The sequence below is a fragment of the Meleagris gallopavo genome, chromosome 9, assembly GCF_000146605.3.
Source record: "Meleagris gallopavo isolate NT-WF06-2002-E0010 breed Aviagen turkey brand Nicholas breeding stock chromosome 9, Turkey_5.1, whole genome shotgun sequence".
Lineage (NCBI taxonomy): Eukaryota > Metazoa > Chordata > Aves > Galliformes > Phasianidae > Meleagris > Meleagris gallopavo.
The window spans coordinates 15535962-15551123 of NC_015019.2; the positions used below are offsets into that span (position 1 = coordinate 15535962).

The following is a 15162-nucleotide window of genomic DNA, read 5'->3' on the forward strand; positions in this document are numbered from 1 at the left end:
GAAGGATAAACTCCTGGGCATAAGGAGTATATGTATCTAAAGTAGTATCAGGTTAAGAGTGTTTTTTATGGCTAAGATTTAAATTTAAGAACTAGGTAATGTTAAGTTCTGCCAGAAGCTTCTGCAGTGTTTTTTCTGAAGGGTTACAATGACAAGTAGCACAGTCTGAGCTTGTGTAGTGGAGAAAATGAAGAGCTGTACTTAAACAACTTCTGTGATTCCTTGCATGCTGCTCTGCAGTGCGTGCTGTTTCTTGATAGCCTTGTTTCTATATTTTTTTCATATGCTCTGAGCTATGCGATTCATAGCAATTCACAGAGGAACTACATGTGAAAGCTGTTGGCATTTTCAATCTGGGTGCTTTTTATCCAGCATGCAGTTTTAGCTTGACAACTTTTGATAAGGCACTGTGAAATACATATGTGAGTAAGGAGAGAAAAATACGTATAACAGTTCCTAACTTAATTTCATTTAAAGCTGGCAGTGCTATTTTTTGTAAAATATATTATTGTGTCATAATTGACTCTTAATAAGAATAGTTCAGTGTTGGCAAATGCATTATCTTCTCTTGCCTTTTGAGATGCAGTTAATGCATAACAAAATGATACTGAAAACAGATGAGTAGGGAGTTTAAAAATAAATAAATAAAATGAATTCCTAACTCAGCAGTATGACTAGACTTCACAGCAAGTTCAAATTGACTCTCTTCTGTGTTGTGTGCTTTTGCAGTTGAAGGGCATATTTCAGAAGAGCATGCTTAGTTGAGGACATACAGTCAGCAGTATGTACGTGTGAGCAGTGACTGCTTTGGAAATGGCAACCAACAGTGCAGTCTGATCATTAGTATTTAACAACTATGTTTATACTGATTGAATAGTTACAACTTGTAACTGTTTTTAAGCAATTTGATTTTCAAGAAACCCATCATGCTGGAATTGGATTTCAAGCTTTCTACTTAACTACTGAAGAGAAGTTTCCAACAATTTCAGGAAAGGATCAACTTACCCTTTTGTTAGTGTACTCTAGGGTGATTGAAAAAGACAATCCTTGGCATCAGAGAAACTGATATTTCAGAGGCTGATCTTGTTGTGATATGCACGTGTATATATACTTTGAATAAAGAAAACCTGAAATTTCATTATTGTCATTTCACCATGGATATTGAGAGGAGCCATGAATGTTTTCACTCTGAAAATTTCCTCTTATTGATACTAAGCTGACTGCTAATTCCACGATCACCAGGAAAGAGTTGCAAGTGTTTTAAAGTAGTTTTAAAATGAACAAAAAGTCCATGCGAACGATAGAACTGCATAAACATTTAGCTTCCAGGTTTTTTTTTGTCATCAGTTTTTCATGTCTGTTTTTACAATTTTAAAGAAAACTATTTTGGGGGGGTCTGGGGGCCTTAATATGCTTAAATGATTTGACTTAAACGTTGGAGTCTTCTGTCTCTATGAAATGTTAGCTTAGGTTTAGAGCGATGGCAAACTTGTAGCGCTTAGCTACATTCCTTTCCTTCACTAAGTCATTTAGTAATAGAGTAACGAGGTAATATATCAATAATGTGCCTATGCAAAGCTGCTTCAAGACACAGTTTTGCTCTTTATTGCAAAGTGGGATATGTGGGAAGTCTTCTGTAGCCTTGCAGCTGGACTTTTCACATTGGCACTTAGTCTAGTAACTTGGGATACAAGCAAATTCAGAGAGAGATCAGTTTAGTTTTTGATCGGATTTTGTAGGAGAAAGTCCATGGAGAAGAAGTTGACAGTAATTAATGCTTTTTTAAATCCAGAACGTGTCATACCAAAAGTTCTTAGATGCTTGTTTGTTCTTAAAATGTCATGTAAGGAAGCAAGCTGCATTAAACTGACGTTTTTGAAAAATGCATGACCAGACACATTTTAATTTCATTTGTAACTTTTTTTTCTGTTGTGAAGTTGTTAGTTTTTGCATGGACTAATTTTATTGTTGTTGTTCAAGTGTCCTTGTTGTGTAAACATCTAGCTGAATTTTGTTTTTCTGTGTTTATATCTTGTATGTGTGTATATGTGTGTTCCCGGATTTCTTTTTGCAGGTTACATCTGGCTACTATTTAAAGGACAAATGAGCACACTTTAATTGTTTATTCTCTTGCAGCCTCCAGATAATCAGAAGCTTGGTTTATTGGAAGCTTTATTAAAAATTGGTGATTGGCAGCACGCACAAAGTATTATGGATCAGATGCCTCCATTTTATGCTACTTCACATAAGCCCATTGCGATTGCCCTTTGCCAGCTTGTACACGTGACAATCGAACCTTTGTACCGCAGGTAAAGAGGAAAGTGACTGAAACAGTAGTTTCCATTGAATGGTGCAAAAGTATGTAAAACTTACAAGCATAAATTCACTAATAAGCCTGGCTGTATTGTCCTGTTCTTAATTTTTTTCTGAAAATTTTCACTTCTGCATCATGTGAAATGGTGTGCAACTTATTTTTAGGGTTGGTGTACCAAAAGGGGCTAAAGGGTCACCAATTTCTCCTCTGCCAAACAAGAGAGCACCGAAACAAGCAGACAGCTTTGAAGACTTGAGAAAGGAAGTGTTCAACATGCTATGCTACCTTGGTCCTCATCTCTCCCACGATCCCATTTTATTTGCGAAAGTGGTGCGCCTTGGAAAAGCATTTATGAAAGAGGTTGGTGAGATAAAAGAAAACAGCTTATTGATCCTTCCAGAAGGTGCTCAAGCATTGTTATGTATATATTAAAATAATGAAGAAAAAATTGGAGAATTTTATTTTAATTCTTGATCAATTTTACGATCAATGAACATAAACCAACATTTCTTGACTAGCTTAAACATAGTGGTTTTATATCTAGGAACTTGTAGTAATAACTACAGGTATTGATAATTGAAAGATACCTTAAATGGCACTGAAAATGCAGTTAATTTGGAAATCATAATTTCAAGTGAGTAATTTGTTTTACTTCTCTCAGAGATTATAAGGACTACTTTGTGATTAAGTATCAAAGATTTGTGATAAAGCCCTTGTTTCTTTGTGGATACACACAGTAAAATGGAGGTTGCTTTGTTATAGCTTAGTTCATATTTATAAATATATACATGTGATTTCTTTATAAGTAATAGAAAAATGGAAGCTTAATGTATTTATGAGAAGGATGAGCAACTCTTAGCTATTTGCTTTAGGCTGGAACTACGAAGAAATTCGTCAGTGACAGAATGGTTAAGGTAACATAGGGAAAGTTTTAGTGCATTATTGCCAACAGCATGTTAAACCATTTAATGCTCAGTAGATGTATTTAAAGCTGGAGATGCTATGTAAGCTAACCCATACCGTAGTTTAAAGTTTGACTACTAACATTGCATTGCAACTTTCATGCTCATGCATAGCTTGAAGATGATTTTGCACTTACTGGTGTGTTAGCTTAATAAGCTTTTTAATGGCGAGTTAAACAAAAAGAAGAGGAAGGAATTTTGTAATTAAGTCTAAAAACTTGAGTGGGTATTATTGTGAGAGAAAGATGAGGAAATGAACCTGTCTGTTGATAATTGAATTGGAAGTCCTGTTTCTTTAGGTTTCTCTCCAAGTAAAAAAAAAAAAATGGAGTGTGTATTTATATGCATGTGTGTGTGCATATATAGCTGTAGGTTTCCTCAAAACTTCAGTTATCATTTTCAATGTAAGCATGCAGAATCACTACACGCACATGTAGTCAATGCATTTTATTTATGCATTTGAATTTCAATTCAACCATGAAGAAAATAACTTGCTATTTCTCTATTAGTTCTGCTCGCAATAATTAAAGAGCTTTCAAGTATGTTAATATCTCTTCTATAGAAGTTCTTCATGAACTCCATTAGTAGTTACCAGTTTCATCAAGGAGTTTGCGTAGCTAGTGAGAGAGTGTGCTTTTTGTTTTTCTTAATGACAGTAAATCCTATCAGCTCTTGATAAAATGTTGTACTTTGATTTGTATGCCAAAAACTTTAAATTTATACTACAGCATAGCACAGTATGCAGTTACTGAATTGCTCACCAGTTGGAGCAATTCAATTTGGGTGTTTCCTGTTCTGTAATTGACCACAAGATGTATTTCTAGATAATGCATTTGTTTGGGTGAAAACAAGTATAACAAAGCCCAGCAAATTTCCTCATGAAACCCAAACTTCTTTTTATTACTACTTCTGCTGTTGTAAAGATAAAGTTGCTGATCTTGGATTGCAGAGCAGTCTTCCTTTTTCAGGGTTTTGACAGAGGCCAGAATGCCTTGTATCAGCAAAATAATTTCACAAGCAGCACATGTGTACTGCTGAGAATATATTAATCCACTCTGCATTGCTTTAAAAGCCGTTGGAGATACAGGGGAAAAAAAACAAACCTCTTTCCAGTAGGATCTAATCTGATTTTTGAATTCTTAGGGGTGATTTAATGTGTGATTTAATGGTATTTCATGGTAGCTAATATTGAAATTAACAGGAAAACAATTTTAGTGATGAATTTAACAAGATAAAAATGTTTCAAAGAAGGTAAAAGGCCAAGTGTAATTTGATTAGAGAGTGAAGATTTTGTTTTTGTATGATAACAATCATAGAATGGCCTGGGTTGAAAGAGACCACAATGATCATCTAGTTTCAACTCCCTGCTATGTACAGGATCACCAACCAACGATCAGGCTGCCCAGAGCCACATCCAGCCTGGCCTTGAATGCCTCCAGGGATGGGGCATCCACAGCCTTCTTGGGCAACCTGGTCCAGTGCGTCAAAACCTTCTGTGTGGAAAAACCTACTCCTCCTATCCAACCTAAACCTCCCTGTCTTAGTTTAAGACCATTCCCCTTGTCCTGTCACCATCCACCCTCACAAACAGCTGTTCCCCCGCCTGTTTATTCGCTCCCTTCAAATACTGGAAGGCCACAGTGAGGTCTCCCTGGAGTCTTCCCTTCTCCAAGCTAAACAAGCCCCGTTCCCTCGACCTTTCCTCATAGGAGAGGATAGAACAGTAGTGAGTTCTGTATTCATAGGTGGCGAATTAATGTTAGATTCATGAAGTAAAAGTAATATAAGCCTGAATGGTATTTTCTAAAATGTCAACGGGTTTCATTTTTCCCTGTTGTGTTTTTTCCAAAAGAACTGTTTTAAAATACAACAGTCCATAGTACAGCTTTTTTTTAAACTTTATCAGGGGGTTGCAAATGCTGCACGCACAAATATAATGAAGCCAAGGTATTTATGCATGAAGATTACTTGTGTCCTCTACACAATTCAGAAATGATGAGCGTGGATATTAAGACTTGGTTGCAGGAGGAAGATGCCATATCTAAATAGATGAAAGCACTGCAGTATGTGGAACTGAGAGCATACACTGCAGCAGATGGTGCTAATAAAAGTTGGAGAGGATTTGTGTAGCTGTGTAGATGCCCTTCCACCCACTAGGCCTGCAACTATTTCAATGCTAGCAGATCTGTAAAATTAAACATTTGCTAGGCATGTGACCCTCTGCGTGTATGCTTGTGCTGAGAAAGCCTTGTTCTGAAACTGTTAAACATTAGATTAGTTATTCTAAAATTAACTTCATTGTCTTTGTTATAGTTTCAGTCTGATGGAAGCAAGCAAGAAGATAAGGAGAAAATGGTGAGTGAGTTTCTTAGAGACTTTCAATCAAGAAATGAACATATGAATCAACTCTGCTAGAAATACTGTGTATTTCTTGGCAGAGTTCTGAATGTTCTTGTAATTTCATCCCTCCCACACGCAGATTTTTATTACGTATTTTACATCAGTGAAATAGCAATCTATTTTTATTCAAGGAGGTAAATTTACATTGTCAATTTTAATCTTATTTTTTGAGGAGCGAGCTTTTTTTAGAGGAAGGAGTTAAGAGAGTTTGAGACTAATAGCTGTGCAGCCTTTCTTTCTCTGTACCATTCAATTATTTACCAAAATATACATCATAGTCTTGTCCTGTTGGGTGAGTTTGAACACGTCACAGTTTTGCATTACTGTGATATTGATGTTTCCCACCTCCCCTGGATTCCTCAAATTTAATTTTGTTCTTCTAGCATAGTGCTTTTTACTACTCAGTGACTCTGAATCAGGTGGAACACCTCTGTTACGTAAATAGATTCTCATGATGGCATCTTAATTTATTGGGGAAAAGCATAGAAATCAGGAGAAATTAGATGTAGGGAAGGTACTCAAAATACAAAGGGTAACTTCTTCATTGAGCAATTCAAGATTGGCCTCAGTGAAATCTGGGTATCCAGTGGAGATCAAGCTTGCTTAATAAAAAGTCTGTTTATTCTTTTAAATGAACAAGCAAATTTTCTGTATCAAGTTAGTGTAGTTTTCAGCAAGTTGTTACTACTTTTTCTTGTTATGATTTATTGACTACTGTAGTTATAGTGGAGGGAAATAAAGTTTCTGAAATGTTACTAAAAGCACTAATAATTAAAGTAGGATAATTGAGTTCAGTCTTATTAGTCACTGGAGATTTTGAGTAACTTGACCAGTGTCACCCACAGTTGCTATGAGCTCACAGCCTAGAGGTCACTGCCCTTCTGTAGATATGGGTCATCTCACTCCTTCTGACATTGCAGAATGCTTCTGTGGGTTAGAAAGACAACCATGTGGTTCAGGGAGTTGGTGGTAGGCTGAGTCTGTCCAAGTCTTGTAGGAAGTTGTCCTAAGGGTAAAGTGACACTGCCAAATAGTGTGTAAACTGGTTGGTTTTCCCTGACTGGAAGGGAACTGCTGCTTGGAGGAGAACAGAGTTCATAGCTGGGAAGCGGTTGAGACTCTTGGGACTGTTGTTTCCATGACTGAGTCATTTCTCACAAAGAAATCTCATTTGGAGACACAAGTAGCTGTTTGTATGTGGAAGTGTGAATTATGTAGTGACAAAGATAATTTTTTAGTGTTTGCATACTGTGGTGTAGGATGTGGTGCTCTTGTGAAAACGTTCACTTAGTGCTAAGAAAATGACTATAAGGGATTAAGCTGAGAGTAATTAAGTGTTTTTGATTATTATTTATTTCCCCTGTGGCTACTCTAGTATACTCAGTAGGAAACAAATTTTTTTTTTTTAATAATAAGTTGATACTGAGAACAAGAAAACTGGTACTCTGTGTCTTGAGAACATGTATAATGCTTTCAGATTTAAATCCATAATTTTGAATGTAGGAGTAATGATAAAGGAATACCTTAATACATTGAAGGTAGTTGCCAAAATAAATCCGTTTTCTGCTATTGCACTTCATGGAAGTCTGTAGTGTATCTTTTTATGAATTATTTTAAAATATCAATGTAATGCACTGAAAATAACTCCATTGTTCATTTACATCATATAAGCAAATATTGACAACTATATGGTTCATGAGTTAGCTAATAGAAGATTTGATAGGATACTTAAATTCTTTTAGTATTTTTTGGTCTGTTTCTTTTTTTGTTGTTGTTGTTTAAGAAGTCATAATCTTGTGGCCAACTTGAATTGCACATCTTAATAAAATAACAAAATAAAATAACAATCTTAATAAAATAACAAAATGTTGTTTGTATATCTGGTAGTTACCTTGAGCTTTGTCTTTATTACAGGAGATACTGTTCAGCTGCGTGTTGAGCATTACCGATCAGGTTCTGCTTCCTTCTCTTTCTCTGATGGACTGCAATGCGTGCATGTCTGAAGAGTTATGGGGAATGTTCAAAACATTTCCATACCAGTACCGGTGAGTAGAACAGCTTGTTTCTGTTCTTTGGAAGTGGTCTATGTTAAGCTATCAATATAAAAACTAATTTTCCTTTGATCATCTTTCAAGGTACCGTCTTTATGGACAGTGGAAGAATGAAACATACAATAGCCATCCTCTCCTAGTGAAAGTTAAAGCTCAAACCATAGACCGAGCCAAGTATATCATGAAGTAAGTTGTCTGATTCCATAAATTATCAGCAGTAACACAGTGTACTGCATTTCACCAAATGGAGGAAAAAAGAAAACCCCTTGACAAATATATTCCTTTTCTAATGACTCAGTAATTTCATCAATGATTCTTGCTTGTGGAATATTTGATGTATAGTGATTAAAAACTGTCAAATTAATAATAATACAGAGTAGTTGGCCACAAATAAGAGTGCTTAGTTTGAAAAAACTGACCCACTAAGTGGTTTAAAATTTTTTTCATGAATGTGCTGCTGTTGATGAATTGCTTTGCTTATGGGAGCGCTACAAATTCTCTCTGGGTGTGGACACTCTTTAGTCCCAACAGGGTGAAAAGTCTTGTCATTTTCTGTAGCTTTCACAGGAGGGGCACAAGTTGAATTGAGTGGTTTGTTCTCATCTTCAAGCAGACACAGAACAATTTTATCTTAAAAATATAGCATCTCTGTGATATCGTTATCAGGGATTTGGATTCTCCTCATTATGTAGTTCGGGCCAAAAGCAAATGCTGTGTTCTATTTGTTTTAATGCACTTAATTAGAATGTTTCTATGTGGCAAGACAGAAATATCCTAAGAGGCTTTGAACTGCAGATGTGAAATCTAGAAAGGATTATGATCCTTTTCTTCTGACTTGGAGCGTAGCTGGAGTAGATGATAAAAGTTTGTGTCTCTTCTGCTGCAGTAGGTTTCTGTTGTGCAGGTGAAGCACCATGCTGACAGTTACTAATGATATGAGAAGCCTGTAAATCAAAGATACAGTTGTTTGTGACTGTACTGGCCATTTCGCTGTGTTATTGGCCAACTTGTTTAAAGGTGTTACCTGATTCAAGTCCTGTTCCACTTCCAGGTAGAGAATTGAGACTGGGAACTGTCATTATTTGGAATTTTGATGTACAATTTAAAAGAGAAAGCATTGTTTGATTTATTTTATAAATCTTTGTTACGTAAAGTCCAGATTCATTTCCAGTGATCATCTTCATACTGGAGATGCTCATGGGAACTGGAAACGCAGTTGGTCTACTAGGGTTCTACTGAGACTGTTTGATAATTGGCAAAATTTCTTCACAAATACTTTGATACAATTAAGTTATACTTTCAGGTTGTTATGCTTTGAGCTTAAATATTCAAGAAACATGCTATTGGATTTTAAATACAATATATCACTGAATTAGTCACTGTTAACTAAGTTTCACAGTATGAAGGACAGTAAGAAAGGACGTTGTTTACCAGTATGCATTATTTAAGCAGGAGCCCTGGTGATGCAACTTGAAAATAATGGTGCTTTCTTATGTGCTAATAGTTGTAACAGTGGAACACTCCTGCTTCCAATTTTTTTCTTGCTTAAATAGCCTTCATTTTTGTCTGGATGATGGGTGGTGGTGTTTTCTTGAGGTTTTTTAATTTGTGGACACTTTACTTTTGTTTACGCTTTTGAATTTGGTATAAGCAATTTAATCATTCTGGAACATACTGAAAGAAATACTTGCAGCATGGTTCTACAGAAGATTCTTCTTCCATAGAAATTTTTGGCAAACTACTAGTGGTTGTGGTGGTGGTGTATTGTTGCAATTGCTGAAGCAGAAACTGTGCGTTAACATCTTTGTGTTATGAAATGGAAACAAGCTAAGACTGAGGTGCCACCATTCTGCTTTAATGTTCTGCTTTAATATTCCATATCTTATTTTCATCAACCTCGTGTTTAATGTTAAGGATCTTCATTGGGGGATGCTGTGAAAGTGCAACACAACAAAATTAGCATTGGAGGGCTCTTCTGTCTGTCATACAGGTTCTGTGACAGCTTCCAAATGCAAAGTGCTCAGAGTTGAAACTCAAATACAGTCCATAGTAATATGAGGTTAATGGGTTGTTTTTTACCCTCTGTATGTCATAGGATTATAGACTTCAGATTCCTAGAGAAACAATATTTCTATACTTCAGTTTCCTAAACATGTGCTCTAGTGAGGATTTAATCTGTGCAACTAACCAAGTTCTTCATTGGAGCTGACCTATTCTACTGTTCTTTTAACTTTTGTAATAAAACATTTTTTTACAGGCGTCTGACTAAGGAAAATGTGAAACCATCTGGAAGACAGATTGGGAAACTCAGCCATGCCAATCCAACCATTTTATTTGATTATGTATGTAATTACATGTAATTAAATACTGTTGTATCCTAACTATAGATACTGAAGTAGGGAAAGAGACCTATGGTATAAGAGTGAAGTTCAGAATTTTCCAGAAGTTTTAAAATTTGCATCACAAAATTAAAAGTCTGGTAACTTGCTGTAGTACAGAAACAAAAATCTGAGATACTGAATGTGACGAGCTATTGAATAACTTGAAACTGAAATGAAAATTGCATCTCCTTCTGAATGAGTGTTTAATTTGAGAGTGGTGAGATGGGAGTGAGGTGTGAAGATGCCCTGATGGGGTCATGCAGGAATGATCTACCTGTTAGTGTTCAGATAGAATCATAGAATCACCAAGGTTGGAAAAGACCTAAAAGATCATCCAGTCCAACCGTTCACCTATTACAATAGCTCCCACTAAACCATGTCCCTCAACACAACATCCAGATGCTACTTGAAGAAATTAATACTTAAGCATATGTGTATAAATCATGTAGGAGAGGAAACACTGTGGAACTTAAGGCAATTCAATTGTATTCTTTTTCTGAACTGATAGTCATTGTAGGGAAGTAGCAATGGAGACTTACTGGTAAGGTTTAGAATTCTTGAAAGGTCTTAAGAACAGTGAAATATTTTGGTGATTTTTGGTTTTAGTTAATTTAAAGTGATAATTGTCAAATTTTAAAGAAAATACAAGTGTAGAATTATTTTTAGAACTTGGAGATGTGTTTCACTGATTTGTCAAAGGTACAAAGTAAATCAGTCAGGTTACTTGTACTTTGGAAGTGCTTTAGGTCCTTCTAAAACTGTTTTCAAGGAGTGCTCTGTGTAGGTTTTAAAGACAAATGTAGTTTAACAGTCTAGATTTGTTACATGAAATATGAGAGATACTGTTCTTTTTCCAGCTTAACGTGTCTTTTTGTTACTTTCAGATTTTATCACAAATACAAAAATATGATAACTTAATAACCCCAGTTGTTGATTCACTGAAATACCTCACTTCACTGAATTACGACGTCTTGGCATGTATCCTTTTATGTAAATAATACATCTGGTACTGATGTAGCTGCATTAAATCTCTTCTGTCAGTAAATACTGTTTTTACTGTTGCTATTTGCTGGAAATTTTAGTGAGTTTGCAACAAATTTTTTACACTTAGTGAATTAGAGTGCTTTGTTTGTTCTTTCCTACTTTCATGCTGTGAAAATTCTTTGTTTTACTGATTTTACTCTGCTTTTGAAAGCGGAGTAAACCTGTAAATTGTAGACTGAATAACGATTTTCTTCATTACCTCTAAAAAACAGAACCATATGTTATTGGATCCTCTGCATTGTTTGCTTTGCTTGCTTACTGTGCTGATACATTACAAATTTTGGAACTGGGAACAAAAGTTCTGTATAGCTTCTGTTTTCACAAATAGAGAAAAGCATGTTTTCTCTAACTCCACTAAAGATTGTATCATTGAAGCTCTGGCAAACCCCGAGAAGGAGAGAATGAAGCATGACGACACTACTATCTCGAGCTGGCTGCAGAGTTAGTATTTTTATTTTATTACATTAACATTGAAAATAAAATGCTCTGTCTTCCACTTGAATCTGCTGGTGAATTTTTTTTGAATGGAGAGCTGACAAGTTTAACAAATCAGAAAATATTTTTTCTTTATATTACAAAAATATAAAATGCCAACATTTTATTTGTATTGCATTAATATTTATTTTTTTGCTTAATGCCTTGAGGTTCAATCACAACTGTATTTCCTTACTTTAGGTCTGGCTAGCTTTTGTGGTGCTGTTTTCAGAAAATACCCAATTGAACTTGCTGGTCTACTTCAATACGTAGCCAACCAGTTGAAAGCTGGGAAAAGGTAAGTCTTGCACAACTGATCTTCATAAACTCCATTTTCATTATTTTTTTTTTCTGGCTGCTGCTTCTGCTGATATGTGAGGACTCAACTAGTAGATGCTCCAGTAATAATCCTCCACTCATTTTACCAGAAAGCTTGAGAAATTTTAATAAAAGAATAACATATTTGTTGGGCTGTTTTTTTTGTAATTGTTTAGCTGTGGCAAATTATTGTTTTAAAGACTCTTTTTTTCAACTGTAACTTATTTTAATACAATTTTCTTACCTAGCCAGGCAAAAAAAAAAAAAGCCCCAACAGTCTGTAATACTGTCATAGAAATCACTTTACCTTCTTTAAAAAAAAGAAAATAAACTATCAATGATTGTAATTTAAGAAAAAGGATTAAATTGTTCAAAATTCTAGGTTTTTTCTCATGTTTTTCTGCAGGGATCTCTTAGTGTTTTTTAATTGTTTTCAATACTTTGTCTTATTTAATGACCTTTGAACTGCTTTTTTGTATATCAGTGTTGACCATTCACAAGAAATTTTTAAACAAAGTTTGCAGTTTGAATCTTCCTTGTATTCTTTTGTCCATCCACCATCATCAGTCAGTATTACTGTTTCCTTATTTAATTAACTTTAATGGACTATTTCTTATTGCATAGGTGAGTATTGATTTATATTCTATTATGAACCCCTATATGGTTGCTGAAAGACAGCAGGAGGTAACACAGCATGCTACTTTGGGGTATTTATATTGAGAACTCCAGGTTTTTTTCCCCTTCCCTGCAATGTAGACGTTCAGTCTCATGTGCTCCCCTGTCCCCAATTTGTTTTGTATTCTGATGGTGGTACAAAGACATTGAGCTACAGAGAAGGGTAAGTAGTATTTCTTCTTTCCCACAAACTACATATTATGACTAAGTATTTTGAGGAAACAATTTTTGTACTCAAATTAATATTTGGGGTGGTGGAAGTAATATTCTTACCACAGTGTCTGGAATATTCCAGTGTTTGGAGTATATGCTGGTATTACACGGTTCCTAAACAGAAAGCCTACTTACAGCTGGAAAACAAACAAGTATGTAAATAGTATAAAATATTTAAATTCAGAACTTTTTGTGACCTACTTAAAAAAAGATATTGACCAAATTTCAGATACTAGAAAAAAAAATTGTCTTTTTGAATGTTTGTGCTACAACTTGTGTACTTCTGTTGAGAAGGTCATCAGCCTTAGAGAACTCAGAGCATGAAGTGAAGCTTAGTTGCTGGAGGGCATGATTATTGGAGTGTGTTGTGTATTTCTGTGATCTAAGTGAAGAATGCCTGCTGTGTTCCAAATCGACTCTCAAGACCATTTTTGCCAGCCAATTTCTAAGACAGTACTGCTGGTAAAGTTAAAAGAGGAAAAAATTTTGAAATTTCCATGCTCATAGTAGATATAATGATAGAGATATGGTAGGAAGCATGCTAAACAACAAAAGTGAGCTCTAAATTTTAATAATTTGTTGATACTTAAAGCTAATAGCACTACACTTGCTATTTTTAAAAATGCTGAAATGTTTTCAATGAACTTTGAATACAACTCTTGAATGCTTTTACATTAAAAAAGCCCTGTAATAGAGAGATCCTTCTGTGCAATGGCATCCTGTTATTATTTTTTCCCAAATTAAAATGATTTTAATGTGAATCACCCTGTTACTGTGTATCGAATGTCATAGCCTGTGGTTCTTAAACAATTTTTCTTGTTTTTACTCCACTTCTGTTTTCTGTGCAGCTTTGATTTGCTTATTTTAAAAGAGGTAGTACAAAAAATGGCAGGGATAGAAATTACAGAAGAAATGACAATGGAACAGTTGGAAGCCATGACTGGTGGAGAACAACTAAAAGCTGAGGTGTGTTCATGTTAAAGTTAATTAATAATGGCTGTTGCTTGTTAATGGTGCTTCTGAATATTCTGATTCACGACCTCTGGCAGTGTAACTGTGAGAGGTGTTGCTACTTTTATCACAGAACTTCCTACTCCATTGAATTTACGAGCATTGCAGACAGGCAGCCAAGACCAATTGTACTTGAGCCTTAGTTGCTGTGCTTCACAGCATCCCATATTAATGAAAGCAGCCGTCGTTATCTGTTGTTCCATGACAGGTTGCAAATTATAGCAGCCAGTGAGCTTGTATGTTGTGCAGTCCTGCTGTTTCAGAGCTGATTGGTGTGTGGTCACTCCCTGTTGAGTGGAGTAACATCGTAACCCATCTTAATGGTTAAAGCTGTTGCAGCCTTGGTTTCAGAGTCTTAGATGAGTCTGGCCCAGATAATTCCCGAGGCACATGAATAGCTACGCTCTGAACTAAAATCAGCAGTTCCTTTATTGAAGGAGAAAGAACCCTTGAGCAGATCACAGATCAAACTTTAGATATAAAGATGTAGGGTCGTGTCATGCTTGTGATGTGAAGTCATTTTTTGTTTACTAGGTAAAAGACTAGTAGCATGCAAGATGAATTTGTTTTTGATTCCAGTATATGTACCAACGCTGAGATTTTTATAAACAGACTAGAAACTGTACTGATGTTAATTTGTCAGAATTTCTGCAGTATGTATTTTTAATGTACTGCTTACAAATTTAAGCATCTTTTTCCTGTACTGTGCAGGGTGGATACTTTGGCCAAATTAGGAATACGAAGAAGTCTTCTCAGAGGTTGAAGGATGCATTATTGGACCACGATCTTGCCCTCCCACTATGCCTGCTTATGGCTCAACAGAGAAATGGTGTGATCTTTCAAGAAGGAGGGGAAAAACATCTGAAGCTGGTGGGAAAACTGTATGATCAAGTAAGTTAAAAACACATTTATAAGAACTCATCCTTTTCTTTGGTAACCTCTCATGTATCAGTATTCTATATGAGCACAATATACACGTGGGTTTTTTAAATCTGCAGTGATCTCACTTTTATAATACATCAGTGTCAGTTGTCAACATAATATATACTTAAATACTTCTAAGTAAAAGATAGAAACATCCTTTGTCATCAGAAATAAGAGCTTAATTTCTAAGGCTGCCTATCGTGTTTTTCTGATGTTACTTCTTTAGATGAACTTTTTTGTTAGAAGAAAATATTAAGTCTGAATTCCATTGTTGCCTTAGGCAGTAGGAAGTAGTTTAATTCCAGTACAGAGAGCTCTTTCAGTTCTTCTGGCTTTCATAAGGCCTTTTCCTTAGATGCAGTTGAGTCAGCACTGAGGGGCAGAAATCTGTGGCA

The 15162-nt window shown here is 35.5% G+C and overlaps 1 protein-coding gene across 1 annotated transcript in view; it reads left to right on the forward strand.

Annotated features, from left to right (window-relative positions):
- THOC2 (THO complex 2) overlaps positions 1–15162 on the forward strand; it is a 51560-nt gene that overhangs the window by 19384 nt on the left and 17014 nt on the right. Inside the window, 11 exon segments of the mRNA XM_010715404.3 lie at positions 2137–2309; positions 2479–2674; positions 5590–5631; positions 7591–7721; positions 7812–7913; positions 9985–10069; positions 10993–11086; positions 11513–11593; positions 11828–11924; positions 13681–13798; positions 14555–14734. Coding sequence (XP_010713706.2) covers positions 2137–2309; positions 2479–2674; positions 5590–5631; positions 7591–7721; positions 7812–7913; positions 9985–10069; positions 10993–11086; positions 11513–11593; positions 11828–11924; positions 13681–13798; positions 14555–14734 — 1299 coding nt within the window.